This window comes from Platalea leucorodia (assembly GCF_965183815.1).
Source record: "Platalea leucorodia genome assembly, chromosome: 2".
NCBI classification, from domain to species: domain Eukaryota; kingdom Metazoa; phylum Chordata; class Aves; order Pelecaniformes; family Threskiornithidae; genus Platalea; species Platalea leucorodia.
This window is the reverse complement of record NC_138824.1, coordinates 37,695,585-37,709,274: the sequence shown is the minus strand read 5'-3', so window position 1 is coordinate 37,709,274 and position 13,690 is coordinate 37,695,585. Positions and strand designations below refer to the sequence as shown.

The following is a 13,690-nucleotide window of genomic DNA, read 5'->3' as shown; positions in this document are numbered from 1 at the left end:
GAAGGTCATGGAGCAGATCACCTTGAGTGCCATTACATGGCACGTGTGGGACAACCAGGGGATCAGGCTCAGCCAGCATGGGTTTATGAAAGGGAGGTCCTGCTTCACTAACCTGCTCTCCTTCTATGACAAGGTGACCCACTTGGTGGATGAGGGGAAGGCTGTGGATGTTGTCTACTTGGACTTTAGTAAGGCCTTTGACACTGTCTCCCACAGCATTCTCCTGGAGAAGCTGGCTGCTCATGGCTTGGATAAGTGTACTCTGCGCTGGGTTAAAAACTGTCTGGACGGCCGAGCCCAGAGAGTGGTGGTGAATGGAGTCAAATCCAGTTGGTGGCCAATCACGAGTGGTGTTCCCCAGGGCTCAGTGTTGGGGCCGGTCCTGTTCAGTATCTTTATCGATGATCTGGATGAGGGGATTGAGGGCACCCTCAGTAAGTTTGCAGATGACACCAAGTTGGGTGGGAGTGTTGATCTGCTCGGGGGTAGGAAGGCCTCATACAGAGGGATCTGGACAGGCTGGATTGATGGGCTGAGGCCAACTGTACGAGGTTCAACAAGGCTAAGTGCCGGGTCCTGCACTTGGGTCACCACAACCCCATGCAATGCTACAGGCTTGGGGAGGAGTGGCTGGAGAGCTGCCTGGCGGAAAAGGACCTGGGGGTGTTGGTTGACAGCCGCCTGAACATGAGCCAGCAGTGTGCTCAGGTGGCCAAGAAGGCCAATGGCATCCTGGCTTGTATCAGGAATAGTGTGGCCAGCAGGACCAGGGAGGTGATTGTCCCGCTGTACTCTGCACTGGTGAGGCCACACCTTGAATACTGTGTTCAGTTTTGGGCCCCTCACTACAAGAAGGACATCGAGGTGCTGGAGTGTGTCCAAAGAAGGGCAACGAAGTTGGTGAAGGGTCTAGAGCACAAGTGTTATGAGGAGCGGGTGAGGGAACTGGGGTTGTTTAGTGTGGAGAAGAGGAGGCTGAGGGGAGACCTTATTGCTCTCTACAACTACCTGAAAGGAGGTTGTAGCGAGGTGGGGGTTGGTCTCTTCTCCCAAGTAACAAGCGATAGGACGAGAGGAAACGGCCTCAAGCTGCACCAGGGGAAGTTTAGGTTGGATATTAGGAAAAACTTCTTCAGTGAAAGGGTAGTCAGGCATTGGAACAGGCTGCCCAGGGAAGTAGTTGAGTCTCCATCCCTGGAGGTATTTAGAAGATGGGTAGACGTGGTGCTTGAGGACATGGTTTAGTGGTGGACTTGGCAGTGCTAGGTTAACAGTTGGACTCGATGATCTTAAGGGTCTTTTCCAACCTTAACGATTCTATGATTCTATGTATTTTGCATTTCGGTTTTACTGTATGAAAAAGACAAAGGCTTAGGATGTCTTTAACAGATTAGCATATCAGTGTGTTTGTTTACAGTTTTTTCCCTACCTGCAGAATTCCGTTTTGTTTTGAAAGACTCCTGTACTAGAATTTTGGAAAATCAGATCCCAAAGACTGCAGCTCATGGTTTTTTGTTTTCTTTTCTAAACCTTTTAGTACTTTTGCAGAAGTATATGTTTATGAAGAAAGTCGATTTAATATGCACCAACTTTTACACAGTGAATTTTTAATGAGGTTTCTTTTTTTGCTTGTGCTTACCAAAAGGTCAGTTCAGAAAAATCTGTGAATCTGTGGTTGTGGTCAGCCATATCCAACATAAGGACTCACCTGGTCTGATGTAACTTATTGATATGCTGATGAAGACTAACAAGTTGACCAAGAATGATTTGTATTGAGGCTTCTACAGTGAGCTGGGAAACACAGCAGATATTACAAGGCATCATTATGGCTGCTAGGGAGAGTGGTACAGCAGAAGGCATCAAAAATCTTTTATTTTGATGATCATCCAGTCAAATATGCTTATTCCAGAAGAAATACTGGTTGTGTTAGAATAGAATTTGGATGTTGAGGGCTTAGAGCGTCTCCTCCATTCCAAGAAACTGTACTTAGTGCTTAACAAGAATAATCTGTCCTAGGTTGTATTTACTGGAGGCAGTTCAGACTTCCAGTAAATGTGGAAAACCACTGGATCCAAAAGTTACATCTGAGGGCTACAGGCTACTGATAGTGCAGAAGGAAGTCAGCCAGCCTGAGTTTTTCCTGTCATCCAATAGGAAGGTTCTGTTTACATATATACTGCTTCGGTCAGAGTTGTTGGATGAGGAGATATATCATTCTTTTCTGGTTTTGTATAATACTAATATAATGTTCAATTTCTCTATGAACTCCATTGGTTGTATTTTGTTCTAGTATTTGTTTCTAAATCCTTTTCTCTACCTTTTGTCCTAGCAAAGGTTAGGGCTTTGTAGAGGTTGTGGAATGACATTCCCTTCATGATTTCACTGAACCTTGTGCTCTGAAGTAATTTTTAAAAGTAATTCCCAAGAATAAATCAATTAAGTTTTATAAGAATATTCTTTCCTCCTATACCTTTGTTGCAAGGAATTTTTTTTTATTGGTCTGTTTTTATTTCTTGGCTGCGTATTCCTTCCTGCAAATACAATAATTTCAAATTTTATGTGTGACATAAAGGTATTATTTGCAAGTGCCCTTTAAATTATAAATCAAAATGAATGTAGGAGAAAGATGCGTAAATGCCATTTGCACAATAATAAGACAAAACTTTAAGTTGAACACACTGTATAAAAATGGAACTATAAATGCATTTATTGGTTTTGGTTTGATCACCATCAAGTGACTTGAATCCTCTACAAGTTTCTTAAAACATATTACTTAAAAGATGCTTTTTAGAATACTTCCTTGACGTGACTGTCCTTGTATCAGCCAGCCTATTTGTAGCATACCTTGTATCTTTTTTTATTTTGTCCTTGCTCATTCTTAAAACTTCTCTCAAGTTATTTCTGATTCAAAATGGCGAACATTAGAACACTACAATGTTTATCAACTCATTCTCTTTTTATCCCTTTTAGAAGAAACATTCTTGCTCCTTTCATTTCATTAAATATTGTCCAGTAATTGTCATACAGTAAGCTGCTAACATAGCTTGCAAGACTTCAAGAGCAGTGACAAGGTCTCTTAGTTGTGAAGCTAACATGTATTTTAAGGTATTTTGTAAATGATAAAATCACAATATGTAAATTAAGTATTGCATTAGAAAAATAAAATTCAATTTTTTTAAATATAACTTTGACAGGCAAGCAGCAAGGGACATGTGACCTATGCAGTTGTAGTTTACTTCAGGGTATTTAATTTGTTTTTTCTATTATGTGCTGAAGTTTTAGTTTCTACTTTTGTAATACTAGAAGTAGGCTTAATTCACTGTTACAGTACATGAATTAAAGATACCTTTTTGCTTTGAAGTATAACAAATCCTGGTTTTTAAGTACTCTTAGATCAGCAGGAGGAACTTTCATTACAGCTAATGAGCTTACTGATATGACAGTTCCTGAAGATTCATATAATTAAAGCTGTTTCTTCTTTTAAACATAATGACTTTCCTGCTTTTCTATTAGTGTTCCAGACAAGAAATATTTTGGTGATTTAGTACACTTTACTAATTTCTTATTTTATGGTATTCTAAAGATTTATATTGCATTTATCCAGGTTGCTGTTTTATTTGATTGACTCTAATTTACACAGACCTTACACATAGCAGTGTATAAAGTCTTCCTTTCATATTGTAATAACAATATAAAACTGCAGGTTTTCCTTCCTCTAAAAGTCATTAACTCATTGTCACTTTACAAATAACTTACCCACTTTCTCATTTTTGAAACTTTATTCAATTTTTTTCATAGATAATTAATTTCACTTTAAAAAAAAAATCTAGGAACCAAAATATAAATGTGAAGTTTAATCTATATTCATTAAAAACCAAACACCCCACCTACAACATTTAAAAACATTAGGACAGCGTGAGAGAACAATATTAATATATATGCTATAGGCAATCTATATGTCAAAAGGAAAGGGTTTTTTTCCTATTACAGATTTTCTAAAAGTCTGTGGCAAATTTCTCAGTATTGTTAAATAACATAATTTCTGCTATGCATTTCTTGGATTTTTATTTTGTCTTAAGTCACAAATTGACAGTGTGTGTTTTCAGATAGTCTGGGTTGTTGTGTTTTTTGGGTGGGGTTTTTTGTGCTTTCAGAAAACATTACAAACTTCATGAGTTACTCCATACTGTATTATATTAAATCAGTACCAAAATCAATAGATGGTTCCACTATTTTGCAGATTACACAAGTTTCTAAGTTCTTATAGGAGACTCATAGTGTGGGATGGTAGCCTATTCAGAGATTTACATTGAAAAATGTAACTAACATGGTAACAATTTTATCTTAATTATGTCTTTTTTTTTAAGAATTCCTTTTTTTAAATGCAAAGTTCATTTTCCAATTTTTTTAAGTTATGTATGGGATGTTTCTCTGCCTTAAATGATAGTTTTCAAGAATGATGGCTATGAAGAATAACCAGGAGACTTGCTACCAACCAGAGGTCCATTTTTAGGGGTCCATTTTTTTATTCTGTACCTGTTACCTGGATTTTCTTTTTTGATGGCTCTTCAGAAAGAGAGTAAAAAGAGTTCTTCAGAGAACGGAAAAAGAACAGTACCATTGTTCATTCTCACATGTTAATTTAATTAATTCAGCTATTAGGTAGGTGGCTTCACTTAAGATAAACAATTTGTCTGGTTTTGTTAGGGATTTTTTTTTATATTCTATTTCTATTAACTATTAATTTTTATATTCTATATCTATTAACTTCTGTTTTCTTGGTCTATGATCCTGTTGGTTGCATATCAAGACAGGACCCAAGGGAGGCATCAAACATATCTTATGCCTTAGTTTATATGGAAAGAAGCCAATGTATGCTTTACAAGAGCTATTGAATACTCTTGTAAGTTAGTATAGAGACAGCTAAATAAACTAAGAATTCCTTATATCAAGTGAAAAAAAATCTTAAAAGAAATGTGGACTTAATTTCAGCAATTTTGTCATAGTAAAGAATTTGATTTTATGCCCAATGGAAAATGACTATCAAAGTTGGACAAAATGAGAATTAGTGAAATAACTGTATAAACAAGAATGCAATACTTAATTTTGTAAAGGAACTTGCTTGTTTGGGGAACGGTTGTACCTATGGTGATTTCTAAAGATTTACTGTTACTTCAGTAAAGATTTACTGTTACCAGGAGTAGAAATGTCCTAGTGAAATGAGGTGATGAGACAAAATTAAGAGCTGTTGGTTGTTAGAGGGAGGGTAGAATATCACAATCAGGAAGAGGACTAAAATGTGGGTGTAGGGGTAATAAAGAAGAGAAAAATATTTCACTTCGTTACATTACCAAAAGTAGAAATTAGTTTAGAAATTAGATCAATGTGCCTAACTATCAAAAGAGTAAGGTTACAGAAATGCTTTCCTGGAACTTGTTTTCCTTGGTGGAAAAAAGCAACTATATACTTTAAGATGGAGTTAGATTGCTTATAAGGATGATTATATAAATGTGGTGCTCAAAATAGCAAATGCTAAATTTTATGTCTCAAGAGATAAACAGTAATAGGAATTGAAGTTTTGGGTTGATTTGGCTTTCAGACAAGACTACTAATAACTGTAAAGTAATGGTATTAGCCTTAAAATAAATACTGAGGTATAACAAAGTAATGACAGACAAAGAATTCCATATGAAAAAAGGGTTTTGAGATACCGTTGTTTAAAAAGAATAAGAAATTTTAAAAAGACATCTTTTTTCTTGCTTTTTGTTATCAAGACTGAGAAAACTTGTAATGTTTTTAGCAATTAATTTTACAATATTTTAGAGCACTAAACAAAAGAAGAAGGTAGAAAGTAAATATTTGTCCATGAATGCAGTACTTAAATTAGAAGACTATTTCAAGCTCTAAATTGTGTGAAAGAAATTCTTATACGAGACTGAAAAAGCATGTTATTTTGTGGCTACTGTTTTTTTAAATGATTTGAAGAGAACTTGTTTTTTAATCTTGAAAATCTTAGGCTAAAAGTATTTATCTCTATTTACCAGAAATGTACCATTAAGACATAAAAATGTGCTATTCCAGCATTTAAGATACCATACCAGGAGCATTAAATATTTGCAAAAGGAAATTCATGGGAAATTCATGGTGCTGTTGTTTAAATATACCTTTAAATATTTCTACAATTTTGTGTTTATTGATTTTTTTTTTTTTTTTTTTTACCCCTGTTTATACCTGTAGTGGATCAACAACTCTTGCTTTATTGGGACACACGTCCTACATCAGCACACTACAGACTAGCCATATTCCCGTCTGAACCATTTTATAATTAATTGAGCCTGGTTGAAAACAAGTAATTAAACATACCTTCTTGTGATTTTTTTTTTTTTGTCTGAGTGCATTTCACAATACAAAAATTTTGGTTTTAAAAGCTAATGGAACGTATCCAATACTGTTAAGTATTTATTGCAAATAATCTCTTATTTCTTTTAATGTTTGTGACTTTAAGTTGTGCACAGTACTGTTATCTGGCGAGTAATTTTAAGACACAATTATGCAATGAACTACTGAAATCTAAGTGAAATATTCTGTTTTCTTTAGGGCACAGGAATATATGCATCTCTTAGAAGCATGAATTGGCAAATCAAATATTAAGCAAGAGTTTGGGTATTTGCACATATTTACCAAAACAGCACTTCAGTTTCTAATATGATATTGAAGTATGTAAGTAGTCCATGAAAGTAGCTTGCTTTCTCTATCATCTTCCAGGGATCCAACAGTTAAGTATCATGGCCAATACCTGGTTCAGTCCTTGAGCCCCCAGTTATTTAAACATGTAGACAGTTTGATCTGTAGACAGATCAGGATTCAGATAAAGCTGTTCAATACTTTTAATTTCATATTTATTCAACTGGGTATAAATACCTGGATGTTACTGAGAGACTTCATTGCTGTGTAGCGTATTAAGTGATAGTGAGATTAAGACAAATAGAATATTATTGATAGTCTATAGGGGAAAAAATATAGATATCTGCTAAAAGACAAAGAAAAAATATCAAATGGGTTATGCAGAAATTGTTTGGAAGAGGAACCTTAAAATGGCAAAAAGGGCAATGGAATAGAAAACCTGAATACATTGTGCAGATGTATAGACCCTTGAAGGTGAGAAAGGTTAATTTTAATGAGTAGGGAAGTGTTGCAAGTTCATATATCTGTATGCGTGGTCTTGTCTCTCTTTCTAGCTATATCTCTGTCTCAGGGGGTTAGAGATTGCAGTGATGGGATTGTTTAGAAGACTGATAAATCTGGCTGGTTTTAAACTTTTATTTTAAACTTTACTAGACTGATATTCATTAACATTTCATGCTAATGGTTCAGTCTTAATCATTATTAATCACTATCACCGGGTATTCAAAGCAGTTAGTTATTAACAACCATATCCTAAATTAGCTGTGAATATACAGTACACTGCAGTCAGCACAGTACTTCATGGTCTGGGCCCCCGAGGGTCGAGGTGATGAGGCTCAAGAGCTCTTCAGTGAGGGGAGCCGCAACTGATGCGAGGGTCTTCTTTCTCTTCCCTCCTCCAAATTTGATTTCTTCTTTTGTAAGATGATTCTGTCTCTTGGCAGCTCTTAGTCCACCACTGCACCATATCATTGTGTACTGTGCAACACTGGGGGGTGTTACTTCCCCGTGCTGTGGCAGGTGTCATATCCTGTTGCTTGGTTATTTTTTCCCCTTGCCTTAGCAGCTGCTTCTGTCTTTCAATAGCAATCCAGTGATGAACAAGTGACCACCAGTGAATTGTTTTTCATTCAGGGGTTTCTGTTTTCAACTTTTGCCCATATTTTCAAGTTCTGAGCTTAAACCGTACATTGTAAAAAGAGACGTGTGGTGTCAGGCCGCATTTCACCCAGGAGGTTCTCAAAAGAAGTCTATAACAAGTCTAGCAGGCCGGGGTCATGTGTAGGTAGTATGGGGCACAGTTAGTATAAGGTCTGAGGCCTATTCCTACTGATGATAGTGCTATTACTACTGGAGAACTGGGTACAGAAATGCTTATGCATTGTTTACCAATTACACTATACTCGTGTGCTCATATTTGAATTCAAAATAGGAGAAAATTAATTAAATCCTGCTTAGAGAGCTGCTTCTTTCATGTGTGCAACTCTTGTCTGCTTTGGCTACAGAAGGGAAAGTCTGAGGGCTCAAGAGGCAATTGCATTGTCAGAGCTTTGGGGAGAAAAGGTTTCAACAAGAGTATTGTATACACCTGTTACACAGACACACTTGAAAAAGAAAGACAAGAAAGCCAGAAAATGTAGAAAACGAGAAAACATCGTCTTGGTAGAAATGAAGCGTGAATATTGTATTTTCAGTCTTCTGTGACACAGAATCAGTACATCCAACTAGATCTTATTCCACTGTTAATAGATATTTCAGCCTTTTGCTGGTGTTTACAGAAACCTAACCTAATATTTTACCTCTGGAATATTTCTTTGTTAGTGCTCTAAACCATCTGACAATAGAGAAGGTTTTTTGGTTGGTTTTTTGGGGGTTTTTTTAGGCTATATTTTGTCATTTAAGTGCTGCATCAATAATACATTGGCAATTTTAGAGAATTATTCAGTAAACTCTGTCCATCAGTCCAGTATGAAGTTCAAATAGAAAAAGCAACAGTACATTTTCAGATTTTTTTTTTTTTTTTTTTAATATAATATGGTATAGTTTTCTGCATCAGGCTAGAGATCACCTTGTCACCGTCACTCTCTCCCCTCAGAATATAGGGGCCAGAATAGCACAAGGGAAGCAAAGTATGTGTAGGCAAGAGGAAGACTCTCTTCATATGGAGACTGTGACCATCCAAGAAAACTGTCATACAGTTTGGGAAGCACGTAGGATTTCTGAAATATCAGCTGAAATACCTATTGCAAAAAGTAGCAGGTTTACAGCAATATAAATGAGAGAGCACTCAAGTAGTATTGCTTTGCTTTGGAGAATTATTTCTAGGATTTAAGATAAAGCAGGTGTAGTCTCAAAACTAGCTGAAATATTGCTTTAATTTTAAGCATCTGGGGATGGGGAAGAGGGTAGCAAAATGTCTCCGTAGAAATTTGTTGAAAGAAAAAATCGGAGTACTGTATTCTCATATTATAAATACCAGTTTCCATTTCTGCATTCTAAGATAACTGAGATACTGAACTAAAACTTTAGTAAGTATATTTTTTACCAAGTTTTACTGTGGCTATAGTAATGTTGTATGACGACAGAATATTTAAGAAACTGATGAGAAAAGAATGATTTGGGCAATTACACATCTCTTTATCTAACCTTGATGATATGAAAGTTTATAGAGGAAAGAATAATCAAACATGTGGAGGTTAATGAGAGTAGCATAAAATGAAAACATTTATTGGTAGTAGACTAATCTGCTAGCTTTGACTATTAATTTCTTTTCCTTTTTTGACACAGGAAAATATGTTGACTTCAGGAAAGCATTTGATATAATGTAAAATGGGAGAATATTCATTAGAATAAAAAGTGGAAGAAACATCAAGGACTGTCTAAAAGGAATATGGCAAAAAAATAAAATTGTGGTATTGAACCAATGAGTATATCTGACAAAGGGTTAGACAGCTTTGCCAGCTCGAGAGGAGGGTCAGGTTGTCATCACTGAATGATGCTGAGGAAGCAGAGTAAAAGAAATGAACATTGATAGTATGAAGTACAAGATCATGCATCTTGATACTGCAATAAGAGCTTTGGTCAAGGAAAAAGGGTATTTTATCATAAGATAATCATATAAGGTATTACCAGTAGAACTGTAGAAATACTAACGCAAACATTAAAAGAGCTGGTGAGTCATGACCTGAAATACTATGCAGAAGGGTTTTAAAACAGAAGCAGGTGAAGAGGCTTCTGGAATAATCCTGGTATTAGAAAACCCGAATCAAGAGAGGAAACTTTAAGAACACAATTGTTTTAACCCTGAAAGGCAGGAGGTGAGGAAATCTAATTATTGCCTATAAAAATATCAGGAACCTTTTTAGAAAAAGGATATGAGAGTTCAGAAGGTATAAGTGAGAGAGTGTTCAGGCACATCTCCATTGTATTGAATGAATATCTTGGTTTTGTGGTCTCACTAACATTCAAAACCCCAGTCTTGGACTTTGTTTCCAAACTATCATGCGAGCTGCTTACTTCAATTTGGCTTGGGTTTATATTTGAATCCTCTCAGGATTAGGGGTCAAAGTTAGGGATTTTTTTTTCTCTTCTGCCATTCTTCTAAGTCTCTTCAGATTTTATACCATGTCTTCTAGAGGGGCATAAGGGAAGGTTGGCAGGTATTTCATGTGATCTTTTTGTTGAAGAGCTGATTATATTTACAGATTTGATTTTTTTTTCATCTGTTTTCACGAAATTGGAAGTTTTAAAGACAACAGTACCAAATGAATACCAGCATATTGTGAGCTAGCCTCTGCTTGAGGCTGTCACCAGAAATATAGTCTTAAAGGAAAATATATCTAACAGTTGTGCACTGCTGAAATCAAAGAAATGCTGAATTTTTATATTCAGGAACAACTTAAGATCATGACAGAGGAAAAAAACCTTCAGAACAAGATAGAAATGTAAAGATTCTTGATCAAATATGTAACTGTTCAAGGTCAAAAGAACTGTGGTAATAGAAATAAAAAATTGGATTTGCTGGAAGCAAGAATTCAAAAATCTCTTGTATAGAACCCGTTAATCAGCTCTAGGCACTGTGGTTTGTTTTTTTTATCTGAGAAAATGAATGTAGCTATAACTCAGCTGCTATCTGCAATTGATGTAGAGAGTTTTTTAGTGGATTTTTTTGGGGGGGTTTGTTTTGTTTTGTTTTAAAACCTTTGTACTTGTTGCGTCTCATCATTCTGACATTTTGTAAGTATTTAATTTTAATTTTATGCTGTCAACTCTTTTTATACAAGACAAACTATATTGTGTCCTATTGATAGTTATATTATGCACAAGGTATTATCTGTATTTCTTAGTAGCTTTCTAAGTAAATCAGTGTCTTAAAACTGTGTGTGTGTGTGTGCCTACCCTCAAAGGCTTCTTATGACAGCAGAAGTATGACTTTATATTAAAATCAGGTTTGCTTCTGGAACCTCTGAAGACTGAAGCACATCTGTAGTCAACATTGTCAGCTTCTAATTTTAACTCTGCTTCCCAACAAGGCAGTTTCTTAACTACTGAAGCCAACTGACCTATGTGGTGATGATTTGGGCTTACCAATCACTGAGTGAAAATCTGCCAAGTCTAATATACAATTGGAAAACAGTGTTTTTGAGTAAACAGAGGGTTTTAAAAATTGTAATTATAAACTAAATGATGAGTTATAAATTATAATGTGAACATACATTTATATTCCCTTATTCTTTTTAGAAAAGTTGATTGTCTCCAAAGTGTTTGGATTGGGTTTTTTTTGGTTACATTAGCATTTTAACAGGTTGCCACTGATCATTTTATAGTTATGTTAACCTTTCTGCTATGAATGGGATTGTAGTTGCTATGCAACGTTTTACTCTAGTTGTTTGGGGACCCTCTCAGGCTTTTATGAGAGAAAGATGTGTTCAGTGTGTGTATCTTATATTTTCCATCACATAACTACTCAGTGGATGAAATCATGGATCCACTACAGATCCTAATAACATCATAGGGCCACAAACTTTCTCCAGGGAATTTTTAGATGAAGTTTAAACTGGCGTTACCTTTATAGGTACAGTATATTATGAATGAAATAAATAATCAAAAAAAAAAAAAAAAAGAAAAAAAATCAAGTCATTAGACTACAATTCAGAGTATGTTCTTATCTCTCTATATTGTTCCTATGGAACATATTTAAATGTTGTTTACTTCATAAACAATCAGGGAATAAGTTTTAACTGATTCCAATAATATAAATCCAAGATAGAATACATGTTAACAGGAGTTATCCTCAGATTACTCTTATGGTCTTGATATTTTAATCAACTATTTACAGATCAAGTGTTCAACTTCCATGCATTGCTTCAAATGGATGAAAGTTGTATTTCTCTTTTTCTGATAAAGGAAATTTGCATTTTTTTCTGCTTCATTCTGTAAATCCCTGATGTTTCATCCTTACTCTTTTCTTTTTCCTAAGTCCCTGTTTTGCTCTGCCGCACCCTCTCAAGTGGTTGCACTTCCCTCCAGCTTGGCAAGCACTTTCGCTCTAACAAATTCTGTTGTGTTTTTTACCAGGCATAGTGCTTTCAAACTAGGGAATCGAGTCTTAAGTTTCATGTGTAGGTGTTTAATAGCCCCATTTTCTCTGTGTTTTGAGGGTCTTATTTTCTTCATGATACAAATGTTCGTATTTTCTGTTTTAACAGAATGAGATTGAAGAAAGCTTTGTGGTTCTTGGAGTAGCTTTAAAACTTATCCTTTGGTAATCAGAAAAGACAGACTGGCATATGTATATCTCAGGTTATTTAAAACAGACTGTTAATTGCAGTGCAAAAGCTTGGTCATAAAAATACAACAAAATGCGGTGTTCAAACAGCGTACATCAAATCAGAATAAGGCAACCACGTAAGTGTGGAGAACTGAACATTGTAGAGTGACCCCCTCATCTTTTATTGTAATTTGTTCCGTGTGCTTTTATTTCAGAATTAAAAACGTAGTATGCTGATCTGGGTAAGGTTTTAACTCATGTATTTTACAAACAATGTTTCTTGTTTAAGGTGTTAACACAATGAATGTTCTGTATTTTAGTCTCAGCAGAAAACCTGGAGAAGAGCCTGAAGCATATGGAGAGGCAACTCCAACAGCTTGAGAAGGATTTGCAGACTTTTCCAGTTCCTGAAGATAAGCACGATAAGTTTGTAGCAAAAATGTCAATATCCTTTGGAGTATTCTTTAAAAAAAAAAAAAAACAGAAGTAATTTAACTGCATTACCTTAAACTTTAAATTTCTTTGCATAACTTCTGCTTAGTCTGTAGCATTTATTTTTGAAAAATAGAACTCTTTTTTTCCCCTCAAAAACTAAATACACGAACGGCCCAATTAAAGGATTTATCTGTAGTGGATAGAATGAGGAGAAAAATGCTTACTGTCAGGTTTTACACTGTGTATAAGTTTCTTAACTTAATGAAAAGTAGCACTTCACTTTAGTGTTAAATGATTTTTTACATGAGAATGTCTTAGAAAAAAATGTCTGTCACCCTGTGTTTGTTTTCTAGTGTATGCATTACTGCTGTGAATGTTTTTGTACATGCAACCACAGAACCAAAAAATTTCTCTTATTTCAGAAATGAGATTCATAGCATATGAAAACTGGTTGCTGGCCTTATTTTTGCCAAAATTCCTTTTCTCACTATTTATTCCAAATCCTGCAGCCAACTTCACTGCCTGTTTCTCTCTTAAGAAAGCCTTGTGACATGAAAATACTTAATTAAAGCGGAAAAAAACATTCTTTCACGTAAACCTCCCTACCAGATGATGGTCATATATGCTTGGCACTGACACTAATCTGGAAGCAGAAATATCAGCAGATAGAGAGACAGGTTGAAATTTCCTCTGCGGGTATGGTTAAGTTATTACCTAGCTGGAAGACTACTTTGTTATATACAAAGGCAGAGGGACTCAGGAGCCAGTCCTCTTGATTAATCTCATATTGTCAAATAAAAG

At 35.5% G+C, this 13,690-nt stretch overlaps 1 protein-coding gene across 1 annotated transcript in view; it reads left to right on the top strand.

The window, feature by feature from the left end:
- Positions 1–13,690, top strand: part of DIAPH3 (diaphanous related formin 3) — a gene marked incomplete at both ends in the record, with an annotated part of 259,224 nt that overhangs the window by 148,849 nt on the left and 96,685 nt on the right. The window contains one exon of the mRNA XM_082303926.1: positions 12,775–12,901. Within this exon, the coding sequence (XP_082160052.1) occupies positions 12,775–12,901 (127 nt within the window). The remainder of the gene's footprint in view (positions 1–12,774; positions 12,902–13,690) is intronic.